Below are 15,749 nucleotides of genomic sequence, written 5' to 3' on the forward strand. Positions count from 1 at the left end.
CACAGCAACTACAGATCTGGTATCAGCTACTATGATCTCTCACCTGAATTGTTCCTCTCTGTGTCCTGGTTATCTGCTGCTGTATAACAAACCATCCCAACACACAGTGGCATTAAACAACAATCATTTTATTATGCTCATGAATTCTGTTGGTCAGAAATTCAGAAACAGACACAGTGGGAACTTCTCTTCCCTGTTCCAAGATATCTTGGGACTCAGCTAGGATGACTCAGTTGGCTGGGCCAAAAACAGCTGGATCAGGAGGATCTGCTGCCAAGATGACTTCCTTAGTCCCACCCCTGGCATCCAGGCTGGGATGGCTGAAGAGCTGGGACTGTGGAATAAATTGTCACATGAATCCTCTGCAGCAGTGGGAACTTGAAGAGAATTTTCTAGTAAATTAAATAGAAGTCTCATTGCCTTTTATAACCTAGCCTCAAAGGGTAGCTTCACTTCCACTCTACTTTATAGGCTGAAGCCATCACAAACAAGCCCACCAAATTCAAAGGGAACAGATCATCCCACCTCTCAATGGGAAGAGTATCAAAATTTTAAACTACCATACCTTTCTTCTATCCCTATCCTCTCCTCCACCACACCAGCAAAACTGTTCTTAACACAACTGTGAAATGATCTTCTGAAATAAAATCATGCTGTCACTCTTCTGCCCAAATCCTTCCCATGGCTTCCACTTCATTCAGAACAAAAGCCAAAACTTACAAGGGCCATAAGGCCCCATGGCTTGGTCCTCTCTGACTCATCTCCTGCTCCTTTTCCCAGGGCCCAATATATTCCAGTCACACTAGTGTAAGTACCATGCATCTATCTACCTGGGTTCATTAGCACTTCCTCTCCCATTTATACTTCCCAGGTATCCAGAACCTATGCCCTTACTCCCTTCAAGTCCCTACTCAAATGTTATCTTCTCTATTAAAGGTAATCTAAATCTTATCTAAAATGGCAAACCTCCTCACTTCCTGCCCCCCTTTCATGCTTGTTTTCTTTAGTACTTAACATCATCTACAAACACACATACACACAAATTTATTTCCTATTTGTCATCTGTCTAGCATATGAGCTCCATATTGGCAAGGGTTTCTATATTATCCAATGCTGAATCCCCAGCACCCAGGCCAAAATCTATACATAGTCAGTGCTCAAGACTGTTTGTGGAATGAATAAATACCATGTATTTTTATTAATCTGTTGCTTGTAAGAACACTCATTTCAGATTGTTTCGTTCGTTATTCAAACTGTTATTTGCTATCTACAAGCCTAGTTATTTAAAAGACCCCACACATGATACACAGGCTTATTTGTAGATTTCAAAGTATATAACATTTTATAAATGACAGATTTCTTAACCTTTGTTAGAGAACATTCACTACCCTCTTTCTAAAAATCACTAAAGCACTGGATTATTTTGTGTGACCAGTAGCTACACGCTGTTCTCTGTGTGATTTATTTCATTTAGCATAATGCCCTCTAAGTCCCTCCATGTTGTTGCAAATGGCATCATTTCATACTGTTTTAGGGCCACATAGTATTTTCTTGTATATATGTACCACATTTTCTTTTATCCACTCATCTATTAATAAACACCTAGGTGGCTTCCATATCTTGTTTATGGTAAATAATGCTGGCATGAAAATAGAAATGCATTAATCTTTTTGAATTAGTGTTTGTTTTCTTTAGATAAATACCCAGAAGTAAAGTTGCTGGATAATATGGTTGTTATATTTTTAATTTTTTTATGAAACCTCAATACTGTTTTCAATAGTGGCTGCTCTAATTTACAATCCAACAAACAGTACAGAATTTATATTTCTATTCAAATACCATGTATACTTTAAACTTTGAGTCAAGGAACATGCTTTAAGCAAGTGAAACTTTTTGAAGAAAATGAAAATAGAAACTAAATATTATTGATTAATCCTGATGATTCTGTTACCTCTTAGCAGGAGATGAAATATAACTGGATTAGAGAAAAAATGACTAATACCTCAGGGTATACAGGCCTGTCATCTGGTTTTAATAAAATTCTTCACTCTCAAGGTCGAATGTCCAAGGAAAGTCAGTATAATCTGTTTTCCCACCAATGACCCCGTATATGAGAGATTTTTAAAATTTCATTTAACAAATTTTTCATCACACCACATGTTAAGAACTTTACAAATACTAATTTACTTTATCTTCACAATATCCTTACATGTTTGATACTGTTACTATCCCCATTTTTTTTAGATGAGGCAACTAGTTATACAAAGTTAGATAAATTTTCTTTCCTAGGATTAAATCATTACTTAGTACTACAGGCTAGCCCTAGGGCCTATGTTTTTATCTCTAGAAAAATAAATGCCTCTCCTTAAACATCTTATTATGAATATTTTTGCAAACTTAACAGAAAAATCCAGTTCTACAATGAATACTTATATACCTACCATCTCAATTCTATACTTAGATTCTAACTATAAATTCTGCATTTTACTATATTTGTTTTATCTCATATCTATCCATCTATCTATCCCTCTCTCTATCCATCAATTCATATGCTGTGTGCATTTCAAAGGAAGTTGTAGAATCAATGCACTTCACTTAAACTCTTCCATATACATATCATTAACTAGACTTCAATGTTTGCTTATATTTTCTATTTTCTTCCTTTGAGGCAAAATTTACCTATAATGAAATGCACAAATCTTAAGTATACCATTCAATGAATTTTGACCTACAGTACCTTTCGATTGTTCTTACTGGAAAGTGTTTCATAATACAGTTTTGACTGCAGAATGGTGTTACAAAACTGTTTACTTAATATTGGAGACTTTAATCTCTGGATAAAAGGAATGAGTAATATGTAAATTAGCAACAAATGAGGTAAAGGAAGGGCTCAAGGGGAGCTGACTCACTAGAGAAGTTCTCCTGTTGTACACACTTAACTCTAAAGGGATCAAGAGCCATTTCCCTTTTTGGTCTTCAGTATAATCCAGTTAGCAGTAAGGGAACTTGGTTTAGAAATTCTTATAATTCCACTCCAACCCCTGTCTTCTTTCACACAGAGAAATAAAGCTCAGCACACCTAAGTAACTGCCTTCAAAGTCACACCAATGTGATACTCCTCTAGCCTCTTGTCACCAATCCCAAATCCCTCTTTGGGAAGCAGCATCTTTATGAAAACTCCAAGCTTTAAAGAAAACAGCCACGGACTACATATTTGAAGACTAACGTGGTATCTGCTAGTGCAAATTCTTTAGTCTCAATTTCAAAATTGATATTGCAAAATTTCATTTGTTTCATGTAAGAACTAAAGGCATCTTCTTTCCTCTTTCCCAAAATAAGAGCCCATATGTAGAGTGCTTCCTTTTTTGCATCTCTTAGGACACCATGTCAGAGAGATCAATATTAATTGAAGTAATGATTGCTACCACACATGAAAACCTACCATGTGTTTGTGCTTTTTGAGATATGATTGTTAATCAATAATAGGCTTTCAAATTTCACATATAAGGATCGGGGTTTTAAAGAGGTCAGCCACCCACATGGCTGCAAACTAATGGAACCAGGATTTTCTGACTCCTAGTATCACATAACCTGTTGCCACATCCCACAGTCTTGCTGCTCTAATAAACTGAATCATCACGTAGAAATTGGTGGTAGGGCTTCCATATGGCAGTGCCTAGGCTTGAATTCCAGCTTTACACTGGAAGCTCTGGGACCTTGGATAAATGATGTAATATCTCTGTGCCTCAGTTCCCCATTTGGAAGATGAGGATAATAGTGGTGCCTACCCAATAGAATTGTTGTAAGTGATACTTGTGGTAGTGCATGCAAAGACTTAGGAAAGTGCCAGTGACCAAAAGAAACTCTCCATAAATGTGAGCTCTTGTTAACATTGGCCCTTGCAGGAGTCTGCCTATTTTTGTCCCTAGCCCTTCTTTGGTGAAACAGTGTCAGAACACAAAGAGAAGGTGTATATTGGAATACATAGTGTCCCAGTGTTTAACACACAGTGTCAGATATACCTGGGTAAAACACCAATAAGCTTTGAATGAAAACAAACTGAATATTAAAAAATAATAATATGGAGAGGTGAAGGTTAAGTATTAAGGGTACTAAGGTGGTACCGCTATAAAATCATGGTGACAGTAGCAGATCCTGTTTGTGCCATGTCCTCTTCGCCTTTCGGCTCTAACCATTTCTGTGTACTTCCAAAGACCAGCTCCCATGACCTTTGCCCAAGGACTCTCTCTGGGCCCCTGAAGCCTGTTCTGACATAGTGTGCACCAGGCTAGAAGTGCCAGAAAATCAACACCTCCAACAGTAGCCCTCAACCATTGACTGATTGAAACAGGAGGATAAACACCCCACCTCCCTCATTCCTCAGGTGGATAACTCTGAGCATGTTCTACACTGTTTCCCAGAGTCCCCACCAGAAGTGAGCTGCAATTGCCCACAGTAGTAAGTGGAGCAATAGTACAGCCTTCACTGGTTTCATATCCTTTTCCCTCTCTCCTCTACCAGTGCTCACCTTCAAAATAACCACTTGCATTTGAATCCTTTACTCAGGGTCTGCTTCTGGGAAACCTAAAATTAAGAAAATAATTTCTTTAAAATGTAACCAATTATTAATCCCTTTAATTTTCAGCATAAGCTACAACGATCCTTCTATCAGTACAATGATCCTTATATCCAGGATTTCATTGGGCCCTGACAGCATTGCTGTGAAGTAGACAGAACAAATGCTATTTATCCATTTTAGGGATGAAAAAACCAGGACTAAGAGAATATTTCCTGGATTCACCTTTCTGTGAGCCTTTGATCAGCTTCAACTCTGTTTTCAAACATATAACATCATAAATGCTTGCTTCCTGACCCAGTGGGGAACATGAGTCAGTTCACTTCTTGGTTCTCTTGCTGAGCTTGCCAGAGGCAATGACACTGATGACATTGTAAGGGACCACTGGGTTCTTGCAGGGGTTCTTGCAGCTTGCTATGTTTGTCAGTCACTTAATTCTATAGTCAGTTTTAAAGAAATTTGGCTCCAGATCTTCTCAAACACCTGAATAATAATGGCAGAACTGATCTCAAATCTCAGAGAAGCGTTTTATCTCATTTTCTCAATCTTAGTGACACATTTATTAATAGGCAACTGAGACTCAAATAAGGGCCATCACTTGCCCAAGATCTCAAAATAGTCAATCCAGGGCAAGACACAGCTCTGTCCATCACCAGTTTCTAGCACTTCTACAGAGCACAGCCTTTCACATCATAGAACCAAAAACAAATAAAAGAGCCAGTGAAACTAACACATTTTGCCAAACCTTGCAAATAATTTGGGACACCTGAGAAAATCTCACAACTGATGTACCCCATGAGTTGCTTTGTTAGTTTATGAAAGAGAGACTGGTATTTTCTCTAAAGGGCCATACTTCCCATTGATCATTCTTAGCAAGATGCCTGAATCAGGTACCTATAAACTGAGAAATAGATAGAAGTGCTCCACATAGTGCACTGAAGAAATGACTCAAAGACTAAAATAAGTAGGTTGCAAACATCAGTTTTCTTTTGTTAAATGTAGTATTAATCATTATACCGATCAGATGACTTGTGTCTTGCACCCCTCCATTACTTAGAGGTCAGAAACTACAGCAGCTAAATTAATTAATTAATTTTTAAAAATGCCTGGATCCACTATGCTGGTTGATTCAGAACTATAGGTAAAAACCAGTCAAGATTAGCCTTGCTCTTGGAGAAGTTACTTTTTTACTATATTATGTCCCACATGATAATAAAAATTAATCAGATAATTATGACTGTGACAATGAATATTATCAGAGTTTTTGGAAGCAAAGAAATAAATTGTTGTGATATAACATTCTTGGTGACTTGGTTGTTCAGAGACAACATACTCATTTTTCCAAGGAGCAAAAGCTTTTTATAGAAAAATAAAATGTTATGTTCTGCCTTCCATGAAAATAAAAGATTTCAGCTAGGAAATCTGTATACATTCAATTAAGCATTATTTCTTTATGGACACATTCTATCTTGAAAAGTAAGCAAAAGATAAACAAGGTTACAGGCTCCTAGGCTGCCCATGGCATGCATAAATGTGTGTGTTTTTATAGGGTGCCAGACAGAGAAGCAAGAATAAATATGTGCAAAATCCTAATAAACATAGAAAAGGAACAACTGAATCCTCAGCCAGTTTCTCTCTTTCTGAGTAAGAAGGCTTTCTGCTTCTTCATGTTGCTGAATGGCTGGCACTGTTTGATCTCGCTTTAGGAAATAGAAAGTTTTGGGTGGGGTTCAGAGTCATTGAGGTGCAAGGAGAAATTGTTTCATTTTGACTCAAAGAAAAAATTATTGTTTGTATTCCAAGTTCAGTCCACTGAGTTTAGCCAAATGATTCTCAGAACCACATTTTGTGCGCTTCCAGGAGCCCCACCTTGTTATAATTCACCTATGAGTCACTGGCTGCCTGACATGGGAAAGAAATGCCACAGTGCACACCTCGTTGTTATGTCAAAGCATGCCTCTGTTGTTGGTTCACTCACACCATTTAGGAGACACTTGTGATTTTGGGTTGTAAGTTCAAAATTCCAAAATCAGCTAAACAAGCATTTACCTCATTAAATCCTCTTCTAAAATGGATATGGTAGAGACTTTAAAATCTCCAACCACACAACCATGAATCATTGTGAATTACTGAATGTACGGGATCCTATGTAACAGAGCTTCATGCTTTTCTGCTTTAACTCTGGTGTTCTTAAATTGAGAAATGCAACGTAGTCCTGCCTTTTCCTGCTTTGCAACCTTGGGGAAGTTGCTTAATGCTCTGTGTCTCTTTTATTAAGTGAAGATAATTCTACATAGTCTTCACACAGCCTTGCAAGAATCCTTTTGAAAACACATATCTGATCAGAAATTTTAAGCAATCACTTGCTTAAAACTCACCAGTGGCTTCCCTTATTAGAATCAGGGTCACAATTCTAAACTTGGCTTATGAGCTCTACATAATCTCCCAGCCTATTCAATCATTCATCAAGTATTTAATCAATACCTACTTCACATCAGATGCCATTCTAGACACTGGAGCACTAGCAATGAACTTCAGCATAGATGGAGGTCCCCTCCTCAAACTGACATTTACCCCTGCCCCTTACTATCACAGCCATACACCCCTATCCCCTTCCCGCAAATTTTCAAGCTCTTCCTGCTGCTAGGAACACTCTACCTGGTAAACCCCTTCTCATTATTCCATTCTTATTTTAAATACCATCTTCTTTAGGGAGGCCTTTGTCTTTTCCTGAATTAAGTCAAATCCCCATCCTACCCACTCCACAGCAACCTTTCTTGTTCATCACTTTCTTTTTTGTAAATATTTGTTCTGCATCTGTAGTTCTGTCTAGTCCAGGGATTGGCAAACTTTTTCTGTAAAGGACCAGATAGTAAATATTTTTATCTCAGTGGCCTATATATACAACTTCTGTCACAGCTACTCGACTCTGCCATTATAATGTGAAAGCAGCCACAGACAATACATAAACAAATGGAGGTAGTTGTGTTCCAATAAAACTATTTGCAAAAGTAGGTGGTGAACAAGACCTGGTCTGTGTGCCACAATTTGCTGACTTCAAACAACAGAAACTTCTGTAGTGATGGCAATGCTGTATATCTGTCTCCTCCAGTAATGCAGCCATATATGGTTATTGAGCACTTGAAATGTGGCTAGGGAAATTGAGTTTCTAAGTCTCTAAATTTGTTTAATTTTAGTTATTTAAGTTTAAATATAAATGCCACATGTAGCTAGTGAGTAGTGTATTGAACAGCTTACATATAGACTATGAGTGTCATGAGGACGGGAGTTGTGTCCCTTTTAGTTGCTACTGTGTCCCCTGGACCTAGCACAGCAGTTGGCACAGAGGAAGCGCTCAAAATGTGTTTGTTGAATGAATGAACAACTGTATAAATATGAAGTAACTTATCAAACTCCTTGTTTTTTTACCAGTGCTATATACTTCATTAGATGTTGCCACTCAATACTTTTCTCTAGTACCCAAATGTTATATACTTTAAAATGTACTTATTGATTTTAGAGAGAGAGGAAGGAAAAGAGGGAGAGGAAAAAAACATCAATCAGTTTCTTCCTATACACGCCCCAACCTAGGTATGTGTCCTGACTGGGGATCAAACTGACAACCTTTCATGTGTAGGATGGTGTTCCAACCAACTGAGTCACTAAGCCAGGGTCAAAATGTTATATTTTTGTATGCATATTTTATCTCCCTATAATCCCGTGAACTAGTTCCATGAGGATGAGAGCTATAGGAGACACTACTTGAATGCTCCTTCCAGTGCCCAGCACAGATACATGCGCATAGTAGTCAGCCTTCCCACAGAGTGTTTACTACTACCAATACCCACCCGGAAAGGAGAAAGATTCATCCCCCTATCTATTTTATTTCTGAAATATGTTCCAGTCTGCCATGGCTCAGAGATCTAGCTTCACGCTTTTCTGCTTTAACTCTGGTGTTCTTAAATTGAGAAATGCAACCTAGACCTGCCTTTTCCTGCTTTGCAACCTTGGGGAAGTTGCTTAATGCTCTGTGTCTCTTTTATTAAGTGAAGATAATTCTAACTCTGTTACAGCTATTCACCACCTGCCTCCTAAGGATATTATGTAAATAAATAAGATCATGGCCACAAAAGCTTTGAGCATCTCAGAGATAAGCACTGTTTTCACATGGCACATTATAACTGATCAAGAAGATAGTAGATTGTAGTTATTTTCAGTGATATTAAACCATTGGTACATTGTTTTCTCTGATTTATCAGGATAACTTAATAAAAGCTCTGTGATCCTCAAATGAGTCAACTAGTTGCAAGTAAGATCAGAAGAATGCAATCATTGCAGAGTGATGAGACACCCACTTGGTTCCAAAGTTGAATTATATTCAATTGATTTTACAGCTGTCATCCCAGGTAGGATCCTAGGATCCTACAAATCTTTCTACCTTGCATTTCTCCAGCAGTTCTAACAAAGGGGCATCCCAGTGAAGAGTACACCTTTCTTTCACAGCTATCTGAAAGAGACAGTCTGGCTGACCTACCATAGAAAGTTTATTTCATTCCAATTAACCTTTTAATCTTTGGCTTTATACATCTCCTCTCCAGTAGGTAATACATGAGGTCCAGGCAGAGGTCCATGAAAAGCCCTGTTCTTCTTGTTTTATGCCACTAACAACTGCCGATGTTGGTCCTCTTTTCTTAGAAAGGCCCTCACCTCCTCTCCCAAGTTCTCTCAATCTTGACTTTCTCTCTCTCTCTCCCCCCCCCTTTACCCCCCCACCCTCTCTCTTTCTCTCTCTCTCTCTCATTCATTCATTGGCACTCTGCTAAGGATGCTGTTTAGACCCCTTTGAGAAATCCTGTTCTTTCTGTGAACGCTTTCACTTCTCAATCTAGGTGTGTCCTGTGGAAGGCTGTGGCTCTCTTCATGTGCTGCTATGATTTACTAGCTAACTTTTCAGGGGATGAAGAGATTCAAGACAACTGGAGCCAGCTCAGCCTCTCAACAACTGAACTTGTTTACCAATGGGGAAAAAAAGGGTTGGAGTAACTAATATTTAAAGAACTGGCCCCACCTACAGTTCCATGTTTATAGTATGTCTTTCTCTCTCTGCCTTTTGCAGTCACTAAAGCCTAAATCTTGTAATATATATCTTTTTTTCATCATGCACTACCTAACATGCATAATGGCTTGATAAATCAAGAACTGAAACTTTTAATCAGTTAAATTTCTGGTGTAAACTTCCCCAGATAGAAATTCGAATTTTGGTCGGCCCAGACATACCTTGGTACACAGTTCCTTGGGAAGGTAAAAAGTTTCTCAAACTTCTTTCAAATGCTTCTAAGCAAGGGTTAGAAGTAAAAGTATTTTAACAAAATTCCTGTAGTATGTATTCATTAAGGTAATAATTGATGTCATAATAAAAAAGAAACCAAAGAGAAGTTCATTTCTCACTTTTATTAAGTCTAATTGGCAGTGATAGAGAATAGAAGAGGGAGGTGTTAAGGACTCTGCTCCACACAGTTATTCCGGGAGGCAGACTAACAAAAAACTCTGCAGTCCTTAATATGGGGCTCCTAAGCTTACCGTGGCCATCAGCATTCAGATGGCAACAGAGGAAAAAGAAAAAGAGATGGATCACGAGAAAGGCTTTTATGGGCCAGGCGTGGAAGTGGCATGTATTGCTTCTACCCCTTTCACATTGGTAGAACTCACTCACATGGCCATATTTGTCTGCCAGGGTTATGGGAAATGTAGTCCAGCTGAGTGAAAGAGAAAAGGAAAATGGGTTTGATGTATAGCCAGTTTTCGCCACACTGGACAGCCGGGTTAAAATATTTGAAATATTTGAAAGGCCTGAGTGACAAATAATGAAAGCTGTTATTTTTGTAAATGACCCTTTATTTTCTGTCTTGTTATCAAATGATTTGTCTTTTAAAAATATTATTGTAGTAGAATGTGATAAGTGTAATGATAGTGTTATGCAATGAGAACACCTAGCCTGGATTTTTTTAGAATGTAAAGCCAGAGTTGGGTCTTAAACAGTGGATATTAAGCAGGCAAATAATATAGTAATATATATATGTGAAGTAGAGAAGAAGAGGTAGCAGCAGAGGGTAGTTAGCAAAAGGAGTGAAAACTGAAGAAATTACAGAAATGGCAACATGAAAAAAGGTTTGAGGAGGATAAAAATTAGGGCATCAAATAAAAGCAGTTTTATATTGCTTAAGCAACAAATAGAAGACAGGAAATCAGAGGGCTTCAGACAGCATTGTTTACTAAGCTAAGAAACTTAACTTTATGCTGAAAACCAACACTTCCAAACAGATTTGTCATGAATTAGGTAAATGTATATAAAAGGTGATAAACACGTTTGATACATGTGTTGGGTTTTCCAAAGTTAAGTAAATTTTCACTTCAGTACTTTAATAATATTCAATAAGCTGAATCAATCAGCAAATATTTATTTAGCACCTACCATGTGAAGCTGTGTATTTACAATGGGATTCAGTGATGAGCAAGAAAGATATCTCCCCTAGCTCTCACATTCTACATTATGTACACTGTGAAGAATACCCAAGAGTTGCAGAGGTATGTAGCCTTTCCACAACGCTTTTTGTTGATGAGCACCTCTAGGGAGCACTCTAGCAACTGCAGATTTAGGGAATCACAATGAAATAAAAAGACTATCCAGGTGGTGATTACAAAGGCTCAGGCTGATGAGCATCTTCCCAGACACTCTCAGTTCTGTCTTGGGGATCTTTCTTCCTATGCCTTCCTACTGTCTTTATCCTTCCAGCCCTCATACTTCCAGAGTTTGGTCAACTGACTTCTTATTCATGAAAGTTTCCTATGTCTTCCAGCCAGTGTTAAATGTATCTTCCTTCCAGTTCCCACAGTACCCTAAATATCTCCCTGGTACCATTTGTCAGCCTGGTAGTCTGTCTATAAAAATATCCTGTCTTCTGGCAGAGCATTTGGTAACACAGACACTCAGTAAACTTAGTTTAGTGTTGAAATACCAATAAAATAACAATAAAAAATCTTTTAGGTAAGCGTAATGCTGGAGTTTTAAGGCAATGTAAAAAAAAAGATTTAATTGAAGTTTTCATGTATTAGTATATCTCAGTAATCTGAACAAGTTGACTGATCATGAGATCTCATAATAGGAGGTTTCCACCTGGAGTATATCATGTGCAACATCATATTCTAGGTCTACCTATAAGTTAATTATAACAGGGTGAAATTTATGTTTCATAAAGCATTTCTAAATACATAACATAAGGCTGTGGTGAAAATACTCATATTTAAAAAAACCCAGCCAGCTTTAAGACATTTAGTACCCTTCCAAATAAGGAAGAACTGTATACTGTCATCATTCTTGTATCACTTCACTTTCATGAGCTTTGCTGTTACTTTATTTGGATAACTTCAGCCGTATCTAATGATGTTCCAAAGTATTTTAGAAAAGAAATAAATGGCAACTCAAACATTTTAGAGTAAAAATGGAGAATTCTACTGAAGAAAGAGCTGCTTTAAATTTTACGTACCTTTAAGAATAATAATTGGTGTGTGTGCGTTCATGTGCTTGTTGGCTATCTGTGTATCTTTGGACAAATGTTTACTCAGATTCTTTGCCTACTTTTTAATTGAGTTATTCGTCTTTTTGTTATTGAGCTGTGTTAATTATATATTCTGGGTACTAAGCTTTTATCAGATAATATGATTTGCAAACATTTTCTCTGATAATGTGAGTTGTCTTTTCACTTTCTTAGTAGTATCCTTTGAATCACAAAACTTCTAAATCAGATGAAGTGCAACTTATCTGTTTTGTCACTTGTGTTTTTGGTGTCACATCTAAGGTTTTGCCTAACTCAAGGTCATGAACACTTCTATATTTTCTTCTGAGAATTTTAGTTTTAGCTTTGATATTGAGGTCTATGATCTATTTTGAGTTAATTTTTGTGAATGTTGTGGAGAAGGGGTCCGGTTTTCTTGTGAGAATTCCCATATACAATGGTCTCTCTCAACCACCACCACTCTTTCCTCTTCAACCTCCCATTTCTTCCTCACCTCTCACATTTGCCCTTTCCTAGTGGACCTTCATTCTCTCATTTCTTTCTGTGTGTAAGATTGGCCAAGGCTCTATACATATTCTTTCTCTTCCTTTTCAAAATTCCTCTAAAAGCAACATAATCCCATCTAACAGTTTCATCTATCACCCCTATTCAGATTCAATGAAAATTGTTAACATTTCATGGGTGTTTACTCTGTGGAAGGTGCTTTGCATATATTATTGACTCAATTAATTTTCAAAACAGCCTTTATTAGCTTCATGTTACATTTGAGACATTTGAAGGCGTCATACAGTCAGCAAATGAAAGTGCCTGGATTTGAACCCAGGCTGTCTCACTCCTGTGCAAGTGCTCTCCATCTTTATGCTCTATCTCCCATCAAGACTAGGCTCCAATTCCACTTTTTTAAGGATGCCAGTTCTGATCACCTCGTGTGATATGGTCCTTCCATCTGTGTCACTCTTATGATGTTTACTTTTTGCCTTATGTTATGGTCACTTACATTCACTCTCCTCCTGTGCCCCCATGTCTCATTATCCTATCATGTCCTCTAGGTTCATCCATATTGTTGAAAATGGCAGGATTTCCTCTTTTTTATGGGCAAATAATATTCTTGTGTGTTTGTGTATAACATTTTCTTCATCCATCAATGAACACTTAGATTGTTTCTGTATCTTGGTTATTGTGAATAGTGCTGCAATAAATATTGGAGTGCAAATATCTCTTCAAGATACTTATTTAATGTTGTACGGATATACACCCAGAAATGGGATTTCTATTTTTTAATTTTTTGAAGCAACTTCATACTCTTTTCCACAATGATTACACCAATTTATATTCACACCAATAGTGCACAAGGGTCCCCTTTTCTCCACACCCTTGCCACACTTGTTATCTCTTTTTTCTTTAATGATAGCTATCCTAACAGGTGTGAGGTGATATCTCATTATTCACAATTGCATTATTCAGTGCAATTTTGATTTGCATTTCCCTGATGATTAGTGATGTTTAAGCACTTTTGATGTATCTGTTGGCCATTTGTATGTCTTTTTTGGGAAAATGTCCGTCTGTTCTGATTCTTTGCCCATTTTTTAATTGGGTTATTTAATTTTTTGAGTTGTATGAGTTTCTTATATACTTTGGATATTAACCCCTTATCAGATATGTGATTTGCAAATATTTTCTCCTATTCCCAGATTGCTTTTAAATTTTGATTTTTTTTATTTTTTATTTTTTGCTGTGTAGAAGCTTTTTAGTTTGAGGTACTCCCATTTACTTATTTTTGCTTTTAAAGACCAAGCCAATTTTCATATAGAAAATTCCACACTGTGGATTATCTGACTGTTTCTTCATGAAACAATACCGTGTTTCTCTATCCTGATAGTTCTTGCAAAATGGAAATTAGATAGGAACTTGACTAAATTCTGCCAAAATGTTTCATTGATATATTGAATATTACAATATAATAAGAGCACAAAGTGGCTAATTGTCCCAACATCTGTTATGTAATTTTATCACCTGGTTAATGTATTAACCACAATCTTGTGATTAAGTAGTAACCTATGGGTGATACTTTATCATCTTGTAGAAACCTGATTCCACATTAACTTTTCATTTAATGGATTTAACATCTGTTGAGAATTTTTATATTAATCAATTTTTTAGGGGGTTGTAGAATAAAATGTACTTTTCTGATTTCCTGTTCAGTGATCTATTTCCAAAAGGTTGAGAGTCCAAAATTTTAAGTAGCATACTTTATTATAATGGGAGAGTGCTGACCTTTGATTTTCTTTTGTGTTTTCAGCAAAATGGAAAGCCACATCTTTATGATAAGCCAATTATTGAATCCTTTGAGGAAGCACCTCTTCACATTATGGTTTTCACTTATATGGGATATGGAATTGGAACGCTGTTTGGCTATCTCAGAGACTTTTTGAGAAACTGGGGAATAGAAAAATGCAATGCAGCTGTAGAGCGAGAAGAACAAAAAGTATGTATGCACATCTCCCTAAATCTTTGTCAATGCTCTTCTTCTCTAAACTATTCTCAGAAGTGGTGACTCATGTACAAATCCTAAAAAAGGTGAGGAGCTCAGGAACCAATCAGGGTAAATGATATTTATTTTCACCCTAGACTCCATCTCCTTTGTGTTCACAGACTTGTTTTCACAAATATTTATTGAGGAACCTGCTACTTACCAGATACTGAATTGAGATTTTTTTCATTCATTATCATATTTAATTTATGATAATGAATATAAAAACCCTATGAGATAGATATTAAAATACCATTTTAGACATTGTTAGAAATCATAATATAAGAATAAGGCACGTGGAAGGGACTATACTCTAGTCTTCTAGTTGTAACATGAGCATTATTTATGTTGTATCCTGGTATAGAAAAGTGTTTCTAAATGAAGCATGAGATTTTTATTTCCTATAAATCAGGTCTTCTCAACTTCAGTATTATTGATATTTTAGATTATTTTTTGGTGTGGGAGGCTGCCCTGTGCATCGTAGAATTTTTAATAGCATCCCTGGCCTCTACCCACTAAGTGCCATTAGCTCTCTCCCACACACCTGTGACAATTGAAAATGCCTCCAGACATTGCCAAATATCTCATGGAGGGCAAAATCACCTTCTTTTTAGAAGGACTGATCTAGATACTTTCAACAGTTAACCTATAAAAGTCTACATCTTCCTCTTTTCACATAGAGCTAAGAGAAACAACGTGGACAATATTTAGAAATATACAAAGAGCTTTCATTTTGTTAACATGATTTCCAAACTGGTTCAAATGATTTATGATGCTATGAATCTTTTTTTCCTAAAATTTGATTTGGAATACTGTGAGTGTGGGCATGGATTATTTGACATGATAGAGCCTTAAACACATCTAAGCAAAGAAGATAAGTGAGACATGAATTTCAATGCAATGAGAGAACCTCAAATCCTGTAACTTAGCAACAGTACCTATGGTAAGATAAACACTTATTATAGTAATACTTCCATGAACAAATCATGTGAGGCATTTCTTTTGGAATTACCTTGTCAAGTGTATCAACTTCAGAAGAAAATTGGGCCCAGGTTTATTATTATAATTA

The 15,749-nt window shown here is 36.9% G+C and overlaps 1 protein-coding gene across 1 annotated transcript in view; it reads left to right on the forward strand.

The window, feature by feature from the left end:
- Nucleotides 1-15,749, forward strand: part of SPTLC3 (serine palmitoyltransferase long chain base subunit 3) — a 148,158-nt gene that overhangs the window by 19,152 nt on the left and 113,257 nt on the right. Inside the window, exon 2 of the mRNA XM_054574064.1 lies at nt 14,450-14,635. Coding sequence (XP_054430039.1) covers nt 14,450-14,635 — 186 coding nt within the window. The remainder of the gene's footprint in view (nt 1-14,449; nt 14,636-15,749) is intronic.

Source organism: Pteronotus mesoamericanus, unplaced genomic scaffold, assembly GCF_021234165.1.
Source record: "Pteronotus mesoamericanus isolate MK-2021 breed Mesoamerican mustached bat unplaced genomic scaffold, CSHL_Meso_final contig_25, whole genome shotgun sequence".
In the NCBI taxonomy this organism is placed as follows: domain Eukaryota; kingdom Metazoa; phylum Chordata; class Mammalia; order Chiroptera; family Mormoopidae; genus Pteronotus; species Pteronotus mesoamericanus.